Source organism: Pan paniscus, chromosome 23 (genome assembly GCF_029289425.2).
Source record: "Pan paniscus chromosome 23, NHGRI_mPanPan1-v2.0_pri, whole genome shotgun sequence".
Classification (NCBI taxonomy): Eukaryota; Metazoa; Chordata; class Mammalia; order Primates; family Hominidae; genus Pan; species Pan paniscus.
In genome coordinates this window covers 32,456,276-32,483,042 of record NC_085927.1, presented here as the reverse complement: position 1 = coordinate 32,483,042, position 26,767 = coordinate 32,456,276, and the positions used below count along the sequence as shown (strand labels likewise).

At 49.8% G+C, this 26,767-nt stretch overlaps 2 protein-coding genes and 3 gene segments (V, D, J or C); all 5 read right to left on the bottom strand.

The window, feature by feature from the left end:
- The window catches only part of LOC134730083 (immunoglobulin lambda-1 light chain-like), a 266,743-nt gene extending 266,547 nt beyond the window's left edge, over positions 1–196 (bottom strand). Inside the window, exon 1 of the mRNA XM_063603090.1 lies at positions 78–196. Coding sequence (XP_063459160.1) covers positions 78–123 — 46 coding nt within the window. The 5' untranslated portion in view covers positions 124–196. The remainder of the gene's footprint in view (positions 1–77) is intronic.
- LOC129395163 (immunoglobulin lambda-1 light chain-like) overlaps positions 1–26,767 on the bottom strand; it is a 735,232-nt gene that overhangs the window by 248,003 nt on the left and 460,462 nt on the right. The window lies entirely within an intron of this gene.
- On the bottom strand, positions 7,638–8,228 carry LOC129395180 (immunoglobulin lambda variable 3-22-like). The segment is given in 2 exon segments: positions 7,638–8,032; positions 8,183–8,228. Coding segments are annotated over 2 exon segments (441 nt in total).
- LOC129395181 (immunoglobulin lambda variable 2-11-like) lies at positions 11,059–14,643 on the bottom strand. The segment is given in 4 exon segments: positions 11,059–11,178; positions 12,346–12,426; positions 14,053–14,450; positions 14,566–14,643. Coding segments are annotated over 4 exon segments (645 nt in total).
- On the bottom strand, positions 17,943–19,610 carry LOC129395182 (immunoglobulin lambda variable 3-25-like). The segment is given in 3 exon segments: positions 17,943–18,083; positions 19,073–19,398; positions 19,565–19,610. Coding segments are annotated over 3 exon segments (513 nt in total).

Sequence of the window (26,767 nt, the reverse complement as noted above, 5' to 3'; positions counted from 1 at the left end):
CCTGAGCTCAGAATCAAGGACACGCTGGACCCAGAACCCTTGGGCTGGGCAGGTTGATGAGACCCAGGGGGGAGCACCTGTGCAGTGAGCGAGGAGGCCGAGGAGGAGAAGGGTCCAGGCCATGGCTGAGGCACCGCCAATGCTGCTTCCTTAGGCCCAGACTGAGCAGGTTCCTCCCAGGCCTCTCTTATCCCCTTGCTGGAGAGAGCGGCCCATGATGCAAATCAGCAGAGTCAGAGGCTGCTGGTGGAGGAGATCTGTGGTTTCCAGAGAAGGGCTCAGCCCCAAAGGAAACAGAGAGAGGAGGGATGGCCCCTGCTTACCCACCCCCTCAGCCCATGCGATTTTCCTTCACCCACTGGTCCCATGGTCTGGGCTCACATCTTTACCCAGGTTGTGCCCAGCCTTGCTCCTTGGCTGGGCTGGTCACAGAAAAGTTCAGAACTGAGTTCCTCTGTATTTTCTAGGGGATATAAAGTCCTTCCTATGGGATAGATGTTGGCCGTGATTCAAGAGGTTGTTAGAGTCACAGTGGTGACGGGGGAATTATCTGGGATCCACAGTCCCCTCCTCCATTCCATCCAGGCTCAGGAGGGAGGTGGTTAGCTTTTTTCTGCTTCTCTAGTAATGTCCTGAGTGTAAATATTTTATGTCAGATATGAGATGTCTGGTACAGGCCTGAATCCATTTTAAGTCACATGCCAGAGCCCAATGCAGGGACCCTCTTCATTCTCACTCATGTCCAAGACGGGTCCCCAAGAGCCCAATGCAGGGACCCTTCTCATCTCCCACAGGGGACAGCACAAGCCTTGGACAGTTACAGGCCCCACTCCAGGGCACAGCTCCTCTGTGCTAGAGGAGAATGCAATCCTTGGTTGCCAAGGACACATAGAATTTTGGAAGATCCATGGGATTCGGTAAGTTTCTACCTTGGCTGTGAGTTCTAGTGTCAGGTCATGGGTGCTGTGCCTCAGTATCACCAGGGTGCTGTCAGGACCAGGGACAGATCAGGAGGTGGAGGAAATGTTTGCTTCATGAGAAAATGAGAGGGGGCTGCAAACTCCAAGACCCGAAGTGAATGTTTATTATAACTAAGTTGTCTTCAGTTGCTGGGAAAATGTATCAATGGATAAAAACTTAAGTCAACAAAAGATTAATGAGTAAGTATTGTGTGCCTCATAAGGAAACCAAGAACTACGAATTGGCGGGTTCCCCAGGACAGAGTCAGGAAAGACCGGGGACAGTGGACGTTGAGGGGTGGCCAGGGAAGGATAAGCCACTGTGTCTGCAGCACAGGGGCTCCCAGAGCAAAGGCAGGGAGGTGGGACACGTGTGACTACAGGATGGGATGGCATGTGTGACAGTAAGATGGGGGCCCGGGCGATGGGAAGGGGCAAAGTGGCAAAGTGCCCGAATGTGTGTCAGAAAAATAAGGATCATCTCCAAGAGTCAGATCTGAGTACCAGGAAGTCAGAAGAATGTAAACATCGGTGTCAAGGAAAGATACTCTAAGAAAAGCAGAACTTCTTTCCCTCTGGATCTCAGGTCATGGTTACTGACCCTCCCTGCATGTCAGCCTCTCCCTGATGCCCAGGCCCACCCCATCCCCCGGCATCCCCATCTGCCAGGTTACTCTCTGCTGCCCCCTGGTGGCCACTCTACACTGGCTGCTGGAGGCTCAGGGGCCTCCTGGGTCCAGGTGTTGCTTCAGACTCTGCTGCTCAAGTCCCTGATCCCTTCGTTCATGGACTGCTGACCCCAGGAAAGAAACTCCTCTTCTCTGTGTGGCCCCTTCCTGCCTCAAGACCCGGCACAAGGCGCTCAAGATTCCTGATGGAAATACAAACACTCCATGTAGTAGAGGAGGTTTCAGGTTCTTCCTCAGGCTCCCTGCACATCTGTCTCTCTGGGTGATGGGTGGTCCTGAAGGGGGACTGGGACTTGGTACTGAGGGATGCAGGACTCACAGGTGGCTTTGACTGGTTCTGGATAGAAATACAGGGCCAGCGTACCTTCGTAGTGACTCCTGCAATAAAACAGAGACAGAAGCTCATTCACCCAACATATATTCACCCTGGCCCACTCTATCCTGGCAAGACTGCTTTTCAGGAGTTCAGCATGAGGAATACACAGTCCTTGCTCTGAGGAGTTTCCTGTCCTATTCCTGGGTCAGTGCAGTAACCAGTGCGTGGATCCACACCAGGTCCCAGACCCTCCCTAGTTCACCTGGCCCTGAAGACACTCAGGGGAGTTGGTTCTGGTCACTCCCCTCTACCTGATGCCCACCAGGCAGTCCTGTGGGGACCCACCCTGCAGCCTGTGTGTCTGATCCTGGGCCAGCTTTCTGGGTCCCCACTGGGTCACCCAGCACTGCTTTCCCTAAAGCTCCAGAGCTTTCCTGACCCAGTAGCATAGAATTCAGGGAGTGCACTTGACAAGGAAAGGAAGGGCCTGTGAGAGGGAGTGACAATCTTAAGGCCACTGGGGAAGGAAGAAAGAAGAGCAGGACCAGGGAAGTCCTAGACCCATAATGATGAGCTCTTCTGAGTGTCCTGGAACCTGCCTGGACTTGGGGAGGGGACATGGGAAAATCCTGAGTCAAATTTTTGAGGCCCTGATGCCAACAGCTTCCCCTCGTCAGTTCCTCCAGCTGCCTGTGGGGAACGCTGCTCTACCTGGACATGGAGCCAGTCAGGACCTGGGAGGGCAGCCAGCTCCCTGCACTCATTGGCTGATTAGAAGACTCAAAGTGCAGTACTCCAGGTTTCAATCAAACATAGGCCTTTTAATGATCCTTTAACCTGACAAATTTTGAATATAATGTTTAAGGATTAGGGATCCCCCTATCAAAATGATCTATCTATGTTAATATTTCATTAGCTTAATAAATGAGTTGTCGATATATTAATACTATAGTATTTCTCAGTGTTTTTTTGAACAGAGTATCATTTTCTTTTCTGTTTTTCCCATTTCCATGAGGTATGGGCCCAAATACAAGCCATGGGCATTGATATGGGAAGCCTCTGCTTTTTCTGTTCAATACGTCCCACACCTGACATGCTTACCTTATGCCAGTGTCCTAAAATGAATCATGAAAAACATCGGCTGAAGAAATAGGCACAGAAATGTCACCTATGGTGTGATTTTACCCAAGAGCCACACAAGGTATTTTCTCATGGAGCAAATAGATGATGCTCACACACAGGTGACCCTGCACAGGTGTGACTGAGTCATTCTGGGTCAGATGTGAGCTGATCATGTTTCCTTCCCACTGACCAAGGTGGCTTCTGCCCTGCTCACCCCTGGGAGAAGTTCCCTCTTTGCTCCTGGCTCTTCATGCCGGGAAGATGCTCTTTTTTTGGGAAAGCAGAGCTGAGGCTGTCACGGGAGAATGAGGGGACCTTGTCTATGGGCTTTGAAATTCCTGGACTCAAAGATCCTAATTCTTCTCTGGAAGCAAAATTATCAGGCAGCAGAATAACAGAGTAAGGACCCCTTATCAGCCCCAGGTTGTGCTAAAAATGGTTTCCTAGTGCAGATCTCCCAGGCGGTCTCTAGGAGCCTGAGACTGGCTGAGTCAGTCCTCACTGAGGCCCAAGCAGCAGGGAAATGTGTGAACCTTCCCTCTTCTGTCGTGGTTCATCCAAAGATTGAGTTTTCTTTGAAATCCCAACATCCTGTCACTTGAAATTCTGAGCCTTACACTGACGTGTTCACTGCTTCAAGTGGTGGAAAGTCTCCAGATGGACGAGTTCCTGCATCCGTCTGCACTTTCAAAAGTCTCTAATTTAGAGCTCAGGCATGTTTGTAGAGCAGAAGCTCTAATAAAGTAGGTGTAGAAGAGTGTGTTAGATAAGCAAGGGAGATGGTGAGAGAGAACATGAAAGCTTCTCAATCCCCTTCACCTCTAACCCCCGTGGTCCACATCTCCCAGGAACATACAGATGAGAGGGGCATGGACAGCAGAGACTGAGGGCTGGAAATTCCATGTTTAGAGCCACAGGTTTCTTCAGCTTCCTGTTCCACCAGCAGATCTAATCCCCTTATGCTCATCAGAGATAAGCTGTCCTCAGCCACCTTCTGTCCCTCTATGTGACTCAGTGTCCAATAGCTATGAATGACCTTTTTCTTGAGAATCAAATTCAGATGTAGACTCAGCAGTGGACATGGTCCTCCCAAGCACAGGGATCAGAGTCAGCAGCACAGAATCTGCCCCGTGAGCACACTGTGCACAGCTCCACTGCAAACCCAGCATAGCCCTACTGTGTGGAAACAGTCCTGCTGCCAACAGTGAACACTGCCATCTTGGGGGGTACTTTTCACAAAATTATTCAAAAGCCTTGACAAAGGGTCTGGCTTAGAAATGCTGGTTGGAGACAGCTAACACTCAAATATGAGCATGAGAAGTTTGAGTATTCTTCCTGGCAACAAATTAACAGATTCAACAGACATTTCTGGAAGACTGGAAATGTGTGACCTTGGACCAGACAGAAGATCATTGCTAATTAGCGAAAGAGTGAGAGAGAGAGAAAGTTGAATTGTACATAAACAACAGAGAAAATGGTGCTCAGTACATAATTCTTCCATTTTTAACAGTTGTATAATTGCAAAATTACTTTGCTTCCTGAGCATGCAATATTTTTATTATGGTAAAATAAACATAACATAACGTTTCATCCTTTAATCATTTTTAAGTGTGTAATTAAGCGGCAGTAAGTACAGTAAAAATGTTGTGCAAACATCACCATTATCCAACCCAAGAGCTTTTCGTTCAGTGCACAAAGAACCTCTATCTATTAGACAGCACTTTAGAAACTTTGGGCATTGTAGACAAAATGACGAGTGTGTGATAAAAAGAAAATCCCAAGGATGAACCAAAGACGGTGTTTGCACTTCACCCCCAGCTTCTGTGGAATCTCAGTGCAGTAGGGGGTGTGCCTCATCCAGGAACCCAGATGAGACGCAGCCCCTGGAGCCTCTTCTGGGCTGTTCTTCCCAAGAAGCAGAGGAATTTCAACAAGACTGTGGCCTCTGAGGCAGCTCTCTCCTCTCCCGCAGTACGTGTGATTACTTCTGGGGTTTTGTTTTCAGTTTACTGGACTGATCTCTACAATAGTTGAATGATCCTGGAAGATGAATTTGGATTTGTACAGACCCAGATGGGCAATAGTGGCATTAGCAATATCTGTGCCAGATGGGGATCTCCGGGAACAGAATGCTATGGCTGCAGGTGCACGGTTACATCACTGAAGCAGATACTGAGGTCTTGTCTATTTCCCTCAGAGAATAGGATCAGAATCAGTGTGCATTCAGGTGGAATGGACGACAGTATACATTCACACTTTTTCTGCCCAGCATCATTAGAATCTCTATCATGATATCATCATGAGGGTTCAGACCATCTGGATATCATAGTTGAATCATATATACATGATGGGCATGGCCTACTGGAAGCTTTTGTGAGATCTATGCACTTTTGAGAGTGGGAAATAAACTGTTTCCTCTTCCGTGTTAGCTGAAATTGGGAATTTAGTTGTCTGGAGAAGCTGAGACTCTCCTACAAATTAAAGAACATGTTATTATACCCTTCAATTCCCCCCAGGAAGAAAGAGACACAAGGTCTATAAAGGTCTAGGAGTAGCATATTTTACACTTGGGGATGTGGCTCCAACCCATATATCAGGAGCCATAAATATCACCCATTGTTTTCCAGGCCCAGAGCATTGAGGCTCTGCAGCAGGTGCAGGGAGGGTTTGTAAGTGTCCTGCTATTGGGTCCAGAGAATCCAGCTGACTCTACTGTCAGTACTGAAACCTCCTGCACATGGCAAACCCCACTGGAGAATCCCAGTGTAGACTCCTGGGGTTTTGGAAGAAGACCATGTCATGTGCAGTAGAGTATTACTCCCCTTTCTAAAAACAGCTCCTTTTGTGTTACTGGGCCCTGAGAGAGACAGGATAACACTGGACATCAAGTGACCATGTTTCATGAACTGCCAGATCCCCCCAGTTGTGAGCTAAGGCAGGCCAGCAATGGTCTCTGGTGAGATGGATGTGACACATGTAGGTTAGAACAGGATCAGGGCTCCAGGACTCAGTCACCTGCGTAAACAGCTGGTCCACATCTGTGTTCTCATTTCTCTTCCACCAGTGCCTCTCCCTGGCTTCACACATATGTCCTACGGGTGGAGATGGGGCTTGCTGAAGCAGGTTACTCCAAAGCACCTGTCACCTCAAGGGGTAAGACAAGACCAGCATTGTACAATCACATGATGTGAGTCTCATGTGAATCCTACTGTCTAGTCACCATACTAGACATAAAAAATAAAAAGGTAAACTAGTTTCAATAATTTATTTTATTTAACCCAAAGTGTGAAAAATAATATTTACACATGCACACAATCTAAAATTATTTATGAGATATTTTATAGACATTTTCATAGCTACTGTTCCTATTATTATGTTGGGGAGATTCTTTATGTTGAGATTGTGTGGTTGATGGAGGTTTGAAGGAGTCTGATTGACAAGGGTGAGCTGTGCTGGCTTCGTAAGTGCCAACTTTGATAAGCTGAAGGAGGGGTGAAAGAGTGATTGTTTGTGCAGGATGTGCAGGGTGGAGGTTGGTAGCGTCCATGCTACAGCTGCCCCTGTGGGAGCATCTCCGGCCCCTGCATGGGGTGAGGCTGCTCCCCTTTCGGTGGATTCCTTGCAGAAGGATCTGTCTCCACATCTCCTTCAGGACTCCAAAAACCTGGTATGTCAGGCTCCATTTTCATTTTATAAGAATACAAGGAACACTCAGATATAAATGGGCATTTGGATGTTCACAATGGAAATTTGGGGAATTCGCTGGTGTTTCCACCTCAGGCCTATGGTAGTTTATTTTGGTGATAGCCGGCCATCTTAATTTGGGTTCCCTGGAAGTAGACTCTGAGATAAAGATGTGTATGCACAGAGGATCTAGAAGGAGTGAGGGAGGCATCGCCCACCAGAAGGAGACCCTGACCCACAATAGGGTTGCAACTGAGGCCTCAGGCATCCATACTGGGATGTCTGGATCTGGAAGGCCTTTCAGTGTCATCCTCTATTAGGGCAGGGCCTTGGGTTCTTGGCTCAGGCAGTCATCAAACCAAAACTCTCAAAACTGGGCCTAAATATGAGGAAGGAAGTTTTCTCTGGAGCTAATAGCACTTCCCAGTGAGGGCACAGCTCTCAGCTCCTAGAAGCTCCCAGCAGTTGAGGGTGGGTGAGCTCAGAAAAGGGTATTTAGGCAGATGCCACAGTGTCCCCTCCTTGGCTTTTCCTGTTCAAAATCCCAGGCTGCCATGGAAGCCTGGAAGCTCAGGTGTTGAGCTGAGGTGGGTATTTTTCGGGACTGATGTAGGATATTTTGAAGAAGGAGTGACCCAATCACCATCGTATGGAAATCTAAGGTCAAGTGATGGTTCTCTACATCTCTTTCATCTTCCATCCAGTTCTTATTTCCCCAAGTCACTCATGAGGCCCCAAAACACCATAAATTCTGATTATAGCAGCCTTAAATCCACTCCTGCTCCACCCTCTGCAGAGCCAACCTAGACAGCTGGACAAAAGGATGGCCTGGAGGTCTCAGATCCAGTAGAACTTGGCCAGACTTGCTCATTGCTTGGTCCACAGTCTTCCTGGTGCTGGAGGAAGAACACAACACAGATGAAAGAGGAGTTTGTGTCTCACTTCCCCATCTGCCTGTGTCACTGTGGGATTGTCCTCATCCCCAGACAAACAGTAATAGTCAGCCTCGTCTTCGGTCAGGACCCTGCTGATGGTCAGGGTGGTCGTGTTCCCTGAGGTGGACCCAGAGAATCGTTCAGGGATTCCAGGGGGCCGCTCACTATCTTCGTATATCACCAACTCAGGGGCCTGGCCTGGCTTCTGCTGGTACGAGTCAGCATAATTTTCCCCCAGTACATCTCCAGAGCAGGTGATCCTGGCTGTCTGTCCTGGGGACACTGACACCGAGGGTAGCTGTGTCAGCTCACAGGAGGCAACAGAGCCTGCAAGAGAGGACAAGAGAGGGGGCTTGAAGATAACAAACCCATTCCAGTGGTGTCACCCTGAGGCTACGCCTGGGCTGAGCTCAGGGTTTCAGGGTAAGACCAGGGGCTTAGGAGGGCTGAGCCTGGGGCAGGGCCTGGGGGCAGCACCTGTGTAGAGGGTGAGGAGCGGGAGCAGGAGTGTGGCCCAGGCCATGGTGAGACACCCACAGCTCTGCCTCCTGAGCCCACAGCACAGCTGGGCTTCCCAGGCCTCTCTTATTTCCTCTCAGGCCCACTGGGTCAGTGCATCCTTGGTGTTTATGCAAATTTACTTCTCTGGGACTCCTCATGGTGGGATATCCCTCAAGCCAGCTCTGGGGGCAGCACGAGAAACTTAAAATGAAGGGGTGAGTCCCCAGCTTCCTTCGTCTGCTTTTCCAGTCAGAAAATCAGCCTTGGCCTCCAAGGCCTGTGATCACAGTCACCATCCTGGGGATTGACAACATGGTCCCTGTCTCAAACCTCTGTGTCATGTGGCCTGTCCTGGGCTGCATTGAGCAGGACTATGGACCTTCCAGGAGCCTGGCCTGGGGCTGAGCTGGGCCCTGCTGAGAAATCATTGATGACGCCTGACTCAGCAGCAAGTACACCAAAGATGCATCATCTTTCTCCTCTTTCATCTCTGCTCCGGATACCCCAGAATCACTTGGCCCCATCCTGGTAATTTTATGTATGTGATGTACTGTGTCTGTAGGACACTTATTAATCATTGCAGTTGGAAGAGTTTTGTCATTTGAGCAACCACACATATTTCGGATACATCACAATCTCTAGTCTCATTTGACATGTGGTGCTGCTCTTTCCATGGTATCCCCCAACCCCACAGTAGACCAGCAATTGCCATCCTCAGCTCTTCCTTTATTTATTCACATTTTCTCATCAACGTTTTATGTAAACTTGCGAAAAGAACCAGAGAATCACACTGGACTGAAAATCTAACTTTAGGCCCCATGGTCTCTCTGAGGGTCCCCAGGTCATGGTGTCCACACAAGACATGAGCTCCAGAGAGCATGTGGTCAGTAGTCCCTCCAGCCATGCAGATCCTGCCAATGATCAAAGGACAGCCCCGTGGTGAGAGCTGTGGTCTGAGGCAGGTGAGAAGCCCTGTTCCTCTGGACAGCATCTCCTGAAGGAGGCTGAGGACACCTCATGCAGGGACCAGGGCCCCAGAATGCTTCACGCCACCCACTTGAGACTCCCCTAAGCACAGGAGCTGCGCCCTGAGTCAGAGTCCACCTGGAGCTGGAAGGAAAGGCAGAGGCAGGAGGGGTCAGGTGTATCTGGAAGTGCCCACGACAGAGGGCTCAGCTCCCCAGGACACTGCTGGACAGGGAGGGACAAGGCCCTGAGAGTGGCAGGAGGCTCAGGCCGCCATCCTGGGTGAAGAACCCGGGCCCTGGGAGCCCCGTCACCTCACACTGTGCCCCTCCTAGAGCACGTCGACCTCAGGACTTCTCCCAGGGAATCCCCTTCCTAAGGAAGCTGCCCAAGCTGACACCTGGGCTCAGCCTCTTCTAGTTGCATTTCCCAGGTGAGGCCTTCACTGTGCCAGGCTTCTGTCGGTGTCCTTGGGTGACACTGTATGAATCTGACCCTCAGAACGTGGTCACTGCAGCCCGAGGGGATAGGATGAACTGTCTTCATTTTCAGTCTGAAGACTGATTCTTGGATACCTGTTGAACCTCAGGCAGGCCTTCCTCTTTGCCCCAGCTGGGCAGCCCCAGCCTCTCTCCTCACTGCTCCTGGCTTCAGCTCTACTGCCCCCAACTGGTGGAGGAGACTCAGCCCAGGAGCTTTCTTCTTCCAGGTGACCCCACAGCACCTGTCACCTCAGAAGTTGAGGACCGGAGAGTCCAGCCCCATTCTGTGCCAGTGTGACCCTATCTGCCCTGCCCAGCCCAGCACAGAGAGGTAACACACGCAGTGCAGTGGGGTGGGGCAGGTGCAATTGCTATAGAAGTGTCTCGGGGTTGAAATGCCCTCCTCTAATGGTTTTGTTCAGTCAGGTCTAATTAGAGTGAGTCAACTGAAGCTCTTCTGCAACACTTTCAAAGTCCAGAGAGATGTGCGTGCCATCCTACAGGGACCCAGGCTTCCTATGCACTTAGGAAGCAAACTGGTGCACCTCCCACCCAGTAAGAGCAGCTATGATTCACTGCAATCACCACGTTTCTGGTTCTGCAGCTTAGTTGTGAGCTAACATCACCATCATCGGCACATTAATTTCATGTTTATCTTTATTTCATTCCACACCTCTCAGAGCTTGTGCCAGGAGGATTTCTACCCTAGCCTTGTCTGTCTTGCTGATGAAACTGGGACTCTCCTGCTTATACTCAGCTGGAGATCGCTGTTCCCATCATACAGAAAGCAAGCCCTTTTGAGTCCCTTTCTTGGAATCTCTGCAGAGGAAAGACAAGAAGTTCCATGTCTGAAGCCCACTGGAGCCCATTAAATGACATCCTCTTAGAAAGCTTTAATTCACATGACTTTATTGTTTCTGTCTTTTAATTTTGAATGAAGAAAAGAGCTTCCTCAGTTCAGTATAAGCCTCCTCACTTCACAGCAGGTAACACTGAGGCCAAAAGAGACTAAGTGGCTCAGGAGAACAGAAAGCAGTGGGGGCAAGTCCAGGGGCTGATCCAGGTGTCCTGAGTTCTGATCCTGGGCCCTTTTGGGTGGAGATTAACCAGGGTGGGGAAGGAGTGGGCATGAGGGCCAGGCAGGCAGCAGGGCTGTGTCCTGTGGACACACTGCCATCCCCCATCATGGCCTGTCCATCCTGAGAAGCCCATTTCAGCCTGCAGAAAGTGGGGGCTGTACCCCAGGCTAGAGCTGGAGAATCTGTGGGGATTGGGGCCTGCTTTGGATGCAGGGCCTGGCCTGGCTCCTGCTGGTTCTCTCTGCACTGTTGCCTGCTCCACTGTCTCCTGAGCAGGTGGGGGACAGGTGTCTTATGGCCAACAGGTGTCTCATGACCCCACACCTCAGGTTAAAGAGATGTTGGCGCTCATTCTCAGGATCCCATCTCCTGAAGCATCACCTGGGCTGAGCTCAGGGTCAGGAATAGGCTTAGGGTCCTGTGGGGGCTTAGCCTGGGGCAGTGTCTGTGGAAAGAGCGAGGAGAGGTAGCAGGTGATGGATCAAGGCCGGGGAGAAACATCAGGAGCTTTGTCTCTGGAACCCATAGCTGAGCCTGGCTCCCCTCATATTCCCAAAAGTTCCCATGAAAATGCTCCCTTCATCGTGCTGGACTGGAGAGAACTTGGCAGGCTTCAGTGTAGGCTTCGTGGATTTGGTTCATATGGAATTATTCTCTCCTCATATCTCATATGGAAGTGATTGTCACTGCTTATTTGAACAATCTTGAGGGAAAGACAGGAATCCCAACAGCCCCGGTGTCAGGACACAAGCCAGGAATCTCAGGAGGGTTTTGGTCTTACTTCCTCATCACTTGGGATGTGTGGGACAGCAATAGTGATCAGTGTCACTGCTGGGATCCCAGGGAGTCTCAAAGAAGCTCACTGGCCAGACTTGGAGCCTGAGAATGAGTCTTATGTCTCTTAGTTTTAATTTTTGACCCCACACCTCAGCTGTGTGGGGCTCTACTCTATTTCTGGTGGAACCAGGAGACACAATTGTTACCCTCAATGTTGCTGCTGATTCAGCAAAACCGATGATGACCGACTGCCAGGTGCCCATAAGGTGGAGGGAGACTACGTCAGAGCAGTCAGGACCCTAGTCCTGAGGGGAGGGACAAATGTGGAGATGAGCAAGTGTGTGGCCAAACGTCAGGGTGCTATGGCTTTGATCTTTGTCGCCTCCAAATCTTATGTTGAAATTGGATTCCCAGTATTGGAGGTGGGAACTAATGGGAGCTTTTAGGGTGATGGGAGTGGATCTCTCATGAATAGATTAATGCCCTCACTTGGGGTGAGTGAATTCCCCTGTTTCTGAAAGAGCTGGTTATTAAAAAGAGCCTGGCATCTTTGTCTTCTCTCTTGCTTCCTCTCCCCCATTGACATCTGCACACACTGGCGCCCCTTCACCTTTCACCATGACTAGAAGCAGCCTGAGGTCTTCAACAAGAGCAGATGCCACATCCTGAACTTTGCAGCCATTGGAACTGTCCGCCAAATAAACTTTTTATTTTCTCTATAAATTACCCAGCCTTGGGTACTTCTTTATAGTAACAGAAAAGGATCTAAGACACAAGGGGAGGAGTGAGAAGTGACCTGTGCTTCTAGAAGGTGCCCTCCTTGTGTGAGTCTCACCCGTGGCTTGAGTGAGGTGGGTGAATAAGAGTTCAGCCACTCAAAGTGTGGTCCTGGGAGGACCAGCAGCAGCAGCCTCACCTGGGAGTTGCCGGACACAGAGAATTTGGGGCCACATCCAGAACTGCTGAGGCTGCATCTGCATCTTAACCAGATCCTTAAGGGGCCTTGTGTGTCCACGGAAATTTAAGAAACTGGTCTAAGCCACAGTGGAAAATCTCACTTCCTCTGCTTTTGACAACAAGCCCTTGTTCCACCAAGTCCTTCTGAGGCCACCTGGGTCTGGAGCTTAACAGCCCTGGACTCATCAAACTCAGCTTGATTCACATGCTTGACTCTGTCATGATATGCCAAAAAAAAAAAAAAAATTAAAAACGGGCATTTTTACAATTCATACGGGTGGTGTGTTGGGGAGGAGACAATATTTTAGTGAGATATCCAGAGAGAAATACATGGCTTATGCCATTTTTCTTGTTCTCACTCAGCTCCAGTGAGTCTGGACTTTCCTTATTTCTCAGACATATTATGTTCACTTCTGTGTTCCAATCTCTGTGTGTTTTTCTCTTTGAAAGTTTTCTGTGTATATCCCTATTCTTCACCCAATACCTGCCTAAATGCTAACTACCCTTCAGATCCCCGTACTCACTGCTTGTCAAGGAAGTGGTCTCTGACCACCAGAACATGTGGAAATGCAGAATTATAATCTTTTAGCTTTTTCTTTTGATGGAGTCAAATTAGTTCTGCAGCTGACAATGGTTGTTATCATTTTAAATGCTTGCATTGTAAATGGTGCTATAAGTCCATAGGTAATATCCCCAAAGTTGATCCTTGGACCACAAAGACTTTTTTAAAAAATTATTTTTATTTTCTTTAATTTAATTGAGATGAGGGTTCACTGTGTGGCCCAGGCTAATCCCAAACTCCTGGGATCAAGCGATTCACCCATCTTAGTCTTCCAAAATGCTGGGATTACAGTCATGAGCCACCGTGTCTGGCCACAAAGACTAAAATTCTTCTTATCTGGATATTTTTTTAAAAGTTTACCAAATCCTGAAAAATGAAGAGTACTGAACTATTTGTGAAAAGGCCCAACCTTAAGCAGAATGGGAGACTGAAAAATAAAACTGTAACAAGTTACCATTTTTCACTCTGATAAGTTGGCAAAAATTTCCACATTCAACAATATACTCTGAACAAGTACTTCCAGCTGGCATTGAAAATTGGTACAATCCCTCTGGAGGGGAATCTGACAACAATGGGTGAAAATCACAAACACACATCTTTCTGACCCGCAATTTCACTTTTAGAAATGAATCCTGTGGTCGTATTCACATAGGAACTCAAAGGAGGCTGCATAGGGATGTTCACTGCACCGTTATTTCTAAGATCAAAGTTGTGGCGATAACCATTAGACTGTAGTTGCTAAAATTCTACCCACAGTGTAGGGGATGGTGATGCATGTAGGGTGAAGACATCCCTGAAAAAAGCAGTGACTGCACCAATCAGGCAGCTCCTCATCACTGTCCCTGCATTTGAAGAGCTGGGAAGAGTTGCACATTCAGGGACCACAGCACACAAGCATCAGGAAGCTGTCCCTGTCCTGGATGAGAAACCACAGGGCAGGTTTCCTGTTGGAATTCATGGTGGAAAGGGAAGGAGCTGAGAGAGAAGAATTCTCAAGGCCGTGCTGCAGCAAGCCCCTTGCACCGGGTGAGGAAGCATCTTCAGAGCAAGGAGGAAGTCTGAAGGCCCTGGGCAGGTTTTGGTCTCAGTTCCCCATGAACTTGGACCACTGTGGAAAGTGCTACTACCTGCATATGAGCAGCAGGAATAATCAGCCTCGTCCTCAGCCTGGAGCCCAGAGATGGTCAGGGAGGCCGTGTTGCCAGACTTGGACCCAGAGAAGCGATCAGGAACCCCTGAGGGCCGCCAACGGACATCATAAATCATGAGTTTGGGGGCTTTGCCTGGGTGCTGCTGGTACCAGGAGACAGTGTTATAACTACCAATGTCAGTGCTGGTTCCAGTGCAGGAGATGGTGACTGACTGTCCAGGAGACCCAGACACGGAGGGAGGCTGAGTCAGGGCAGACTGAGCCCAGGATCCTGGAAAAAGGAAGAAACACACTTTAGAAGTCAGTGCTGGGCCGAGGTGATCCTGAGGAGCAGGAGCCAAGGATCAGCCCAGAGGTCCCAGAAGCCCTTTCCCTGGAGGTGTCACCTGTGTCCTGAGTGAGGAGGGCGAGGAGGAGCACAGCCCAGGCCATGGTGGAGACGTCCCGAGAGTGCTGCCTCCTGAGACCCCAGCACTGGGCCTGCCCCAGCCCTGTCTTATCCCCTCTGCCTCAGAGGAGGGCGGGGCCTCCATGAAAATCTGCATCCTGAGCTCCTCTCCTCACCCCACCCTCACGTGGGCCTGGGCTCAGAGACTTTTGCTTCCCTGGACAGCGGGGCTCAGCTGAAGAGATGATTGTTCTTGTTTGTGCATGCTGATGGCAGGAACTTAATTTTTTTTGTGCCTGATTTGCTCAGGAGAGAAAGATCTGCTGAAGTCTCTCACCTGAGTGAGCTCCTGGCCCTTAGTGCTTCTGCTGTGTAGTGCCTGTGTCTCTGTGACTCTCTAGGCCTGGGCATACCCCACTGTGCCCTCTGCTTGGCACCCACCTCCAGCCTGTCTCTACTGTCAGGAAATGGGGCTGCCCACCCCGTGGGCAAGGTCCTACTGCACGCAATGAACCTGGTCCAATGGTGCATGAGAAACTTGAGCTTTTCTTGTGGAACTTTTGGTAAAGTGTTTCATAAGCCTTGGGTTCCAAGCAATACTGTTGGAAAAATGTTGAATCAGAGAGAAATAGCAACCAAGTATCAGCATGGGAAACTTAAGGGTCCTGGCCAGGAAGGAAATTAAACAACTGTAAGAGACATTCTTGTGCAATTGGGAAACATGACTACGGTCTGCATAGGAGAGAGCTGTTGGTATCCTCCTTTGTGATAATGAGAGAGACAGAGACCCCAGTATGGCCGTGTCCACAGTTGTCCCATCCAGAAAGAGTATACATATGTGCTGATGACCATAGTCTGTAAACTTTAGTGTATGCACATGATTTCACGATTAAACCAATTGTACTTTTAAAGAAGGTAATAAAGAGACTGAGACCTTCCAAGTGAGAAAAAAAGCCCAACAAACCTGGCCCTAGAGACTGGAATCAGACATCTCTTCTGGAAAAGGGCACCATCCTCACCCAGCAGGACCTTCCTGTCATACTTGCAGCCCCCGGGACATGGAGCAGAGGGGCAGGTCCTGGGCTTGGCATCAAGGGTTCTTAGTGAGCTCCTCAGAAAGCAGCCCAGAGCCCAAAGATAAAATCCACACTATCAGGGCACTAGAGGGACATCCAGTCAGGTCTGACCTACTTGGGGAAGGTGATGGGACTTTGGGGGCCATGGGAGATCAGTGTACCCTGAAGACAGTCCCCAGGTGGGGACAAAGGTAGTGTCTTTTCTTCCTCTTCAGTTTCTGTGAAATGTCAGCACAGAAAGGGCCCTGGGGCCAAAAGGGGCTGGGTCTCCAGTCCTCCTCAGGCCTCAGGCACCCCATTAGAATGCGAAGGTCAACTGAACTCATCTGGAAACCAGAGGAGACACAGCCTCTGGAGCTTCCACTAAGCTGGTTATACCCAAGGAAAAGAGAAATTCCACAGGACTGTACCCTCTGCGACAGCCCTTTCCTCCCCTGTGTGATGCGTGATTACATCTGGGGCCATGTGCTATTGTGTGGATTCCTAAACCTTTCATGTACACCACAAACCTGACAGAGGTCCCTGCAGCTCCAACCAGCTTCCCCCTGTCCACTCACTCCTCACTGGACACATGCAGGCCCTGAGAGGATGGAAAAGCTGCTCAGAATCACCAGCCCTGCAGGGGCCAGGTTAAGACCAGAGAGGACACCTGACCCTGAGGCCTGACCTTCAGCTGCTCACAGGGCAGATGAGATTGAGAGCCAGGCCGAGATGGGACAGTTCTGTGGCTAGTCCCTGTCTCTCTGTGTTACTATGAGTCCATGCCAGCTGCTCCCACTGTTATCATCTGCAGCTCAGCAATAGTCAGTCTCTTCCTGGGCTTGGGCTCCATTAATGGCCATAGTGGCCATGTTCCCTGAGTTGGAGCCTAAGAATTGGGCAGATGTCCCTGAGGGTCAGTTGCTGTTATACTAGATGACCAGCACCATGGCCTGGCCTGGCGTCTGCTGGTTCCTTAATGCATGTTTATCTCAAGGTTATCTCCAGAGTATGTGCTCATGGTTGTCAGTCCCAGGGCCACCAACACTGAGACCAGCTGTCTCTGCACATAGGAGGCACAGGGCTGACAGAAGAGGAGAGGAGAGGAGAGGAGGGCATGAGGATGAAGGGTCCATTCCCAGAAGGTCCCAACCCGGAGCTGAACTTAGGGTTTGGGCAGGCCAATTACAGTGTCATATATTGAGTGGTTTAATGGAAGGTCTTTCACTCTTTGTAAAGTGTCTTTTAAAATATTTTCACATTACTGTCCTATAAAATTTTCACAATTGAAATAATTAATCTTTCCTCTTCTCAATATAAAAATAAATTTCTCTCAGTGGAGGTGAAACCTGTTTTGGGTAGCAAGATGTGGTTGAGGGGATCCCAGGGTAGGTGGGGGCCAAGTAGTGGCATTTTATTGCCAAAGACACTGTGGCTTGGTTACCATAATGCATAGCTGAGCGTGCAAGGATTCAGAATAATCAGACAAGATCATGTGCATGGTCTAAGTGGTCCTGGGGTCCCAGCCTTCCTCTACTTATTTTTTTGAATGAGCAGAAAGCTCCATTTGAGAAAGACTGCGAAGGCTCCTGGGCCTCAGCAGAGGCTCTGTGTGATTGTGGCCACACAGCTCACCATGGGACCCAAGTTGCCAGTATGCTAGGTTTGGTCTGAACCACAGTCCCGGTTGGCCATTTCCAGCAGCTCCTCAATCACATGGCAGGGATGTATTTGTGACTTGAGGGCCTAGGTCACGAGGCCCAAGTAAGTTTCATGAAGAGTTGGCCAAATAGACATGACCGGAGCCCTGCACCATGTCTTCCTCTCACCCTACAGCCTTGACGTCCTGAGGGGCTCCCTGAGATCAGCTGCCTAGGAGGAGGCACTTAGGCTGGGGTTACAGAGTTTTCTGCAGGACATGCAGCCACTACTGGTGTGGACAGTGCTAGTACTCCACCTGGCCTCTGAGAATCCCTGAACAGCAGTGTTGGAGGAACATTCTCATTAAAGTAGAATTTTAAGCAGTGCAATTGGCTCATGTCACCTGCCAAGAGTTGGGCAGAGGTTCCTAATTCACGGGTTGTGACTCAGGGTCTTGAAAGATGCTCAAGGATGTTCAGGGACTTGAGAGAGACACAATGAGAATATTGATCACAAATACGTCAGGGGGAGAGATGTGTGAATAGACCTCCTCCGGTGGGCAGAAAGTATGAGAATTTTTTCCATATGTCAATACTCACCAAGTCTTCTGTGAAAATGAAGTGATTTTGCTAATCGGGTGAGTAGGGTGACTTGTTCTGTGGACATCAGGCAGCCTCCCTCAACCACTCTTGTCAATGCCCAATGGGCTCCATAAAAAAAAGCGCCCATGGTGGCAGGGATGGAGGCTGTCTATGGGCTCATCAATGTGGATTTCCACTAACTGGAGCTGGCCTGGCTGTAGCCACTGCTGAGTGACCATCTGCCAACAGCAGAGACTAACACAGAGATCCCTATAGGATGACTTTCTCTGTGGAAAACAGCCAGGGGCCTGCTTAATATTAATTTCGTTTGCACTCTTCCATCATGGCAGGAATAGCTCTTTTTTCTTACTAGAATTGACATTTATTCTACAGAGGATTTGCTTTCATTGGCAGCAATGCTTCTGCCAAAACTGTTATCTCTGGATTACAGAATGATGCACCCATCATGATGGTATTCCACAGGAGGTTCTGACCAAGGAATTCATTTCACTGCAAATAAAGGGCTATGGGCCTTTTCTTCTGGCAATCAAGATTCTTACTCTTGTCCCAAACATTCTGAGACATGTGGCTTATATGAATGGTTTAATGACTGCTTAGAGACACCATTACTGTACCAGACAAGTGGCAAGTATGTGTAGGGTTGGGCAATGTCTTTCAGGATGGGGCATGTGCTGTGCATCAGTGCCCAATAGATGGTGCTGTTTCTCCCATGCTCAGGATCCATGAGTCCAGAATCAAGGAGTAAATTGTAGTGGCTCCACTCAAAAATGTCTTCAGTGATCCATTAGCAAAAATTTAACATTCTCTCCTCCTGATCTCAGGCTCTGTGGGTCTGGAGGTCTTAGATGCACTAGAGGAATGCTTTCCCAGAGGATTCAACAATGACTGCACTGAACTGAGACCTGGGAGTTCCCCATGTCCCTCTGGACATGCCTGCATGGATGTCTCCCTGTGTCTGTCTTTCCAGTCAGACCCTCCATCGACAACTCAAACCCCAGGCAAAGAAACACAGGACAGCCTGGCCTGCCAGGCACAAATCCACTCCAGACTGACTCTTTTGCAGCGCCTGCCTGGAGAGCTGGAGGGAAGGGCAGCCTGGGGGTTCAGATTTGGGTGAATTGGGCCAAGCCTGCTCATGGCTTTGTCCACAGTCCTCCTGGGGCAGGAGGAAGAGGATGAAATAGAGGGGGAGGGGTTTATGTCTCACTTCCCTGTCTGCTTGTGTCACTGTGGGATAAGTACCACTGCTGTCTGCTGATAGACAGTAATAGTCAGCCTCGTCTTCTGCCTGGACTCCACTGATGGTCAACGTGACTGTTGTCCCTGAGCTGGAGCCAGAGAATCGCTCAGGGATCCCTGAGGGCCTCTCACTGTCTTTATATATCACCAGCACAGGGGCCTGGCCTGGCTTCTGCTGGTACCAATAAGCATATTGCTTTGGCAATGCATCTCCAGAGCAGGTGATCCTGGCCGTCTGTCCTGGGGACACTGACACCGAGGGTGGCTGTGTCAGCTAATAGGAGGCCTCAGAGCCTGCAAGGAAGAACAAGAGAGGGGGCTTGAAGACAAAGGACCCATTCCCAGGAGTCGCACCCAGAGGCTGTGTCTGGGCTTTGCTCAGGATTCAGGGCTGGCTCAACTTGGGATCTGTGGGGAATAAGACTGGAGCAGGGCCTGGAGCAGGGCCTGGGGACAGCACCTGTGCAGAGAGTGAGGAGAGGGAGAAGTAGAGGGATCCAGGCCATGGTGAGACACCCAGAGTTCTGCCTCCTGGACCCACAGCACAGCTAGGCTCCCCAGGCCTCTCTTATTCTCTCTCAGGCTTTTTGGGGTAGTCAGTGTTTGGTGTTTATGCAAATTTACTTCCTCTGGGACTCCTCCTGGAGAGATGTCACCCAAACCAGCTGTGGGGGCAGCACAGGCGACAAGAGGAAGAAGAAGAAACAGGATCTCTGGTTAGAAAATCAGCTGCAGCCTTGAAGCCCTGTGATCGCAGTCACCTTCTTGGGAATTGACTTCATGACCACTGTCCCAAACCTCGTTGACCTGGGGTCTGTCCTGGGCCAGGCTCAGCAGAGCTGTGAACCTTCCAGGAGGTTGGCCATGGGGCTGAGCTGGGCCCTGCCGAGAGATCATGCTGACACCTGACTCAGCAGCAGGTGGCCCAGGGACCCATGATCTTCCTCCTCCTGGTCCCTCAGACTCAGTCCCCTCTTGTTCATTTCATCTAAATGCTGTGCTGGGTCATTGGGACACTTGCTAATTATTCAGTAGGAATATTTGGGTCATTTAAGCAACCACACACCCTTGTGGAGTCAACAGGGCCTCTGGTCTCTTTTCAGCCATGGTGCTGCTCCTTCTATACCATTCCCTCATTGCCACAAGAGATAAGCAATTGGCACCCTCAGCTCGTCTGTTATTTATGTATGTTTTTCTCATCAATGTTTTATGTAAACTTGCAAAAAGCAGCAGAAAACCATAGTGGACTGAGAATCTAACTTTAGGCCCCATGGATTCTGTCACGGTTCCAAGGTCCCAGGGTCCCAGGGTCATGGTCTCTGCACAGCATGTGAGCTCCAGAGGATGGGTAGTCCCTGGTTACTCCAGTCAGGTTCCTGGTTATTGTCCTGTCACTGAGCATGGACAGGTCCAGGGTCAGAGCTGTGGCCTGAGGCAGGTGAGAATCCCCGTCCCTCTGGAGAGTGTCTCCTCAATGAGGCTGGTGATGCCCCATGCAGGGACCAGGGCCCCAAATACTTCACGCCACCCACCTGAGACTCCCCTAAGCACAGGAGCTGCCCTTGAGTCAGAGTCTGCCTGGAGCTGGAAGGAAAGGCAGAGGGAGGGTAGGCAGGGTGTATCTGGAAGTGCCCACGACAGAGGGCTCAGCTCCCCAGGACACTGCTGGACAGGGCAGGACAAGGCCCTGAGAGTGGCAGGAGGCTCAGGCAGCCATCCTGGGTGAAGAACCCAGGCCCTGGGAGCCCCGTCACCTCACACTGTGCCCCTCCTAGAGCACCTCGACCTCAGGACTTCTCCCAGGGAGTCCCCTTCCTAAGGAAGCTGCCCAAGCTGACACCTGGGCCCAGACTCCTCCAGCAGCATTTCCCAGGTGAGGCCTTCACTGTGCCAGGCTTCTGTCAGTGTCCTGGGGTAACGCTATATGAGTCTGACCCTCAGAGCGTGGTCACTGCAGCCTGAGGGGATAGGATGAACTGTCTTCACTTTCAGTCTGAAGACTGATTCTTGGACACCTGTTGAACCTCAGGCTGGCCTTCCTCTTTTCCCCAGCTGGGCAGCCCCAGCCTCTCTCCTCACTGCTCCTGGCTGCAGCCCTGCTGCCCCCAACTGGTGGAGGAGACTCAGCCCAGGAGCTTTTTCCTTCCAGGTGACCCCACAGCACCTGTCACCTCAGAAGTTGAGGACCGGAGAGTCCAGCCCCATTCTGTGCCAGTGTGGCCCAATCTGCCCTGCCCAGCCCACCACAGAGAGGTCACACATGCAGTGCAGGGATGTGGGGCAGGAGCAATTGCTATAGAAGTGTCTCAGGGTTGAAATGCCCTACTCTAGTGGTTTTGTTCCGTCAGGACTAATTAGAGTAAGTCTACTGAAGCTCTTCTGCCAAGCTTTCAAAGTCCAGAGAGACGTGCATGCCATCCTACACGGACCCAGGCTTTCTATGCACTTAGGAAGCAAACTGGTGCACCTCCCACCCAGTAAGAGCAGCTATGATTCACTGCAATCACCGCATGTTTCTGGCACTGCAGCTTAGTTGTGAGCTAACATCACCATCGTTGGCAGATTAATTTCATGTTTATGTTTATTTCATTCCACACTTCTCAGAGTTTCTGCAGGGAGGATTTCCGTACTAGCCTAGTCTATTTTCCTGATGAAACTGGGACTCTCCTGCTTATTCTTAGCTGGCAGCTGCTGTTCCCACCATATAGAAAGCAAGCTCTTTTTGAGTCCCTTTCTTGGAATCTCTGCAGAGGAAAGACAAGAAATTCCATGTCTGAAGCCCACTGAAGCCCATTAAATGACATCCCCCCATTCGTATGACTTCCATTGTTTTTCTATCTTTTAATTTTGAATGAAGAAAAGAGCTTCTTCAGTTCAGTATAAGCCTCCTCACTTCGCAGCAGGTAACACTGTGGCCAAAAGAAACTAAGTGGCTCAGGAGAACAGAGAGCAGTGGGGGCAAGTCCAAGAGCCCATCCAGGTGTCCTGAGTTATGAACCTGGGCCCTTTGGGGCAGAGCTTAACCAGGGTGGGGAGGGACGGGGCATGAGGGCCAGGCAGGCAGCAGGGCTGTGTCCCATGGACACACTGCCATCCCCCATCATGGCCTAGCAATGCTGAGGAGCCCACCTCAACCTGCAGAGGTGGGGCCTGTACCCCAGGTTAGAGCTGGAGGATCTGTGGGGATTGGGGGCTGCTTTGAGTGTAGGGCCTGGCCTGGGCTGTTGTTTCTCTCTGCACTGTTGCCTGCACCTGAGCAGTTAGAGGGACAGATGTCTCATGGCCAACTCTACTGGAGGTACCTGAGTCTTTAAGAGACTACAGAGCCTGCAGGTTGAGGAGACTTTAGGGCTTATTCTCAGGGTCCCATCTCCTGAAGCATCACCTGGGCTGAGCTCAGGGTCAGGACTAGGATTAGGGTCCTGTGGGGGCTTAGCCTGGGGGAAGCATCTGTGCAAAGAGTGAGAAGAGGTGGCAGGCGAAGGGTCTAGGCCATGGGGAGACATCCCAGAGCTTTGCCTCTGGAGCCCACAGCTGAGCCTGGTTTCCTCAGGTCTTCTCCATACTCTCAAAAGTCCCCATGAAAATGCTCCCTCCATTGGGCTCGACTGGAGAGAACTTGGCAGGCTTCAGTGTGGGCGTCATGGGTTTGGTTCATATGGAATTCTTCTTCTTCTCATATATCATATGAGAGTGATTGTCACTGTTTATTTGAACAATCTTAAAGGAATGACAGGAATCCCATACCCAGGGTTGTCTGTGAAGCTCACAGGGGTGGGAAGGTGTCTCCGTGTTGCCAGGGCCCTGGCCATTGTTTTGTCTCAGTCTCCCTTTCTGCTGCTCTGTCAGGACAAGACAGGGGCATACATTTGGCCCACCCTGGACAAGGTTCTATATAAGCATAACAATATTTGATGACACTGACTCAGCACTGACTATGGTCCATGCCTTGCCTGTTTGTAGGCCTTGCGCATATGAACTCATTTAACTGAGAAGCATGTGTCAGGGAGGAGGTAAGTGAGGAAAATAGAAAAGTTGTGAATTTGGGACATTCGATACTTGAAGCACTCCCTGGCAACCCTAACATGCACATGTGCACACATGCACACGCACTCACACACAGGCATATGCATTACACACATGCACACACAGTCACACAGCATATGCATTTACACACATGCACACACACATGCACGTGCACACACTCACACACACATGCACACACACATAGCATATGCATTTAAACACATGCACACACACAGGCATATGCATTACACACATGCACACACACACACAGCATATGCATTTACATACATGCACACACTCACACAAAGGCATATGCATTTACACACATGTGCACACACCAGCACACAAGCATATGCATTTACACACATGCACACACTCACACACAGCACATGCATTTACACACTCTCACACACAGGCATATGCATTTACACACGTGCACACACACGAGGTATATGCATTTACACAATGCACACACAGGCATATGCATTTACACACATGCATACTCACCAGCACACAGGCATATGTATTTGCACACATGCACACACACTCACACGCAGTCATATGCATTTACACGCATGCATACTCACTCACACACAGGCATATGGATTTACACACATGCACACACACCAGCACACAGGCATATGCATTTACACACATGCACACACACTCACACACAGGCATATGGATTTACACACATGCACACATACACACACAGGCATATGCATTTACACACATGCACACACACACAGCATATGCATTTACACACATGCACATGCACACACAGGCATATGCGTTTACACACATGCACACACACTCACACACAGCATATGCATTTACACACATGCACACACAGGCATATGCATTTACACACATGCACACACACACAGCATATGCATTTACACACACTCTCACATACAGGCATATGCATTTACACAGGTGCACACACACAAGCACACAGGCATATGCATTTACTCACATGCACACATGGCACTGTTTTGTGTACAGGAGAAAGGGAGCACATCTTCCAGCCTGCAGTCCTGTTCTCTGGGCCTGCAATTGCAGGGACCTGAACCATCCTGAGAAACATCACCAGGATGTGTCCCAGCAGAACTACTTTGTCTTGTCCAGACTCTGTGATGCACGTTACTCCCCTACTTGCCTTCCTACAGCTGGCCTTGCTTGTGACGTCCTGGTGCTGGGTGAGAGGCTCAGTTTTGCAGAAAGAGTCAGGACAATCTGCTCAAGACTGACAATCAGTTTTTGACCTGTGGCCATTACAGGGGGCAGCATGGAGGCCTGACTGGGCAGGCACAGATGGATGGACATCAGGGCTGGGCTGGTGCCACTGAAAGGAAAGGACCCTGGGGACAGAGAGCAGGGGAATCTCCTACTGTTTCCTCCAGGTCAGTCCATTGAGCACAAAGAGGAGAGAAATGGGCTTGTAGAATGCAAAGGCCACAGCTGCACTGACCTGGGCTCAGGATAACCAGGAACTATCGTTGGAGGAGAGAAGCAGATAAGTTCTCTGCTTATCTGAGGCCCTGGTCATAGAGAGATGGCCAAGGACTCTAGGGCCAGAAAACCATAAATACCCTTCAGATGAGCTCAGCTGTCTTCCCTCCCGCTGACTCTCTGCCCCCTCATGCATGACATTGCAAACCTTGATTCTGCAAACTCCTCCCTTAGCTCTCTAGTAGACTTCACCTTGGAACAGTCTCTGAGACATTGTGAGAGTTGGCAGGAGAATGTCCCAGGACGCTTGTCTCCACTCCTAGGCCTTCATTTTAAATCATTAAAGTCTCTCTTTTCCTAACCCTCTGAAACCCTCTGCACTGCCTTCCCTCCATCCCCATTCCAGGTCCAATTCTCATGAGTGATGTCAGGAATAATTGCTGCCAACTCAGGAGCAGCTGGGGCATGTCAGGGTCTGTGTTATGCACTTTACAAACATGATTAAGTTACATCCCTGCAGCCTCAATAGCGAAGAATTACTGTCAATTCTTGTCTAAGTTTTTTTCTCAGAGGTTCTTAACCTCTCATTAGGATGGTTTTCTGAGAGATGAAATGCCTTGCTTACAGCCACACAGCTGCAGGTAACAGAAGTGGGCTTCGAGGATAAACCTGGCTGCCCCTCGAACCCATGCCCCTGAGGACTGTATTATTCATATGACCCCTTACAGTAAGGAGGTGCCAATATCTGTGACACATAAACTGTGGGGTGGGGGATTGCACGGAAAGAGAAGCCTTAAGTCTTAGATGTTTCTCTGTCTCCAATGTCACTTCCGGCAGGTGCCAGGCCTCTCCTGGGGCCATTGCTGCTCAGGTACCCTTGGTTGCTGCTCTGCCCATTCCTGTGCTGAATCTGCCCATTGCTGCTCTCTCAGACGCAGACCCTCTGCTTTCTTCCACCCAATTAGAGGCCATCCGCAGGGACTACTCTTCCATTATAGTCAACATAATTTAGGTCTCCAGCGTTGTGCAAAGCAATAGCCCATTTCAAGAGGCAGCTCCGTCCTCGATGCTGTTACCTTTATACCACTTCTGTGGACAATATCTTTCATCCTTCCAGGGTAGGGGCTGGACTCTGACCCTGGAGGAAGCATCAGGTGATGCTCACACATGAGCCCTGAGCTCTCTGCCACCAACCAAACCCCAGATTTGTTCATCCAAGAAATGCAAGTCTCTAGGAATCCAGGGTCTCTGTGTTCCTCCCTTGTGCATGGTGAGACTTGGAGACAGCATTGAGGAATTGACAGTAAGTGGTCACTAGGTGTGCAGCTCTGTGTTGGGGGTGGTCTCTTTCTAAGGAACCCTAAGAAACTGCAATATAGAAATGCCCCATCATTTTGCATAGAGTAGAATGGTACCTTCCGGATGCATGGGCAGCTCTGGGGGGTCCTGTGAAAAGGACATGCTCATCAGGCCCCAAAAGTATGACATTGTCCTGTTCCATGAGCACATTCTGCATTTTCAAAAGTGAATTATCACGCTGTCCTGTAAATACGCAGTCACTACTGTGCTCAGACACAATCCCTCCCACACGTAACTGAGGCTAATGGTGGTGAGAGGCATTACAGGAGATGCCATGTGTGGTTAGAACATTGCAGAAGGGGCAATGTAAGGTCCCAAATGAAAATGCAGCAAAGCCTTCTCATTTTGTCTTCAGGCCACGGATGACCTTTCTGAGGAAGGGACTTTTAAACTGAACAAGTAAGAATAATTTGGTGTTAAACAACAAAGGATTGCTTCCTGAGAGAGATGAGGGTAGGCAGCCAAGATAAGCTGTGGGTTGGAAGAAGAGGATTTATTAGCAAATGCAAGGCCTCTTTGATGGCTGGGATGCCTGGCTCCTCCAGAGCTCAAAAGACCCTGGTTATAGACTGAGCTTGACCCCACATGGGCTTGACCTCAAAGTCATTTGCATCCTGGGGTAACTCATAAGCCAGCCCTCATCAACTGTCCTCCACCTCCTTACCTGGTGAGGAAAGGAGAAAAAGGATATGAAAAGTTGGAAATAATGGCCCTGGCCCATTATAAAGTAGATGAAAATAGCCAGAGGCAGGGGTCCCAAGAAGACACCGCTGAATTGTCCCTACTTGGACTCTGTGACAACTAAACATCATCTATACTTGCCTTT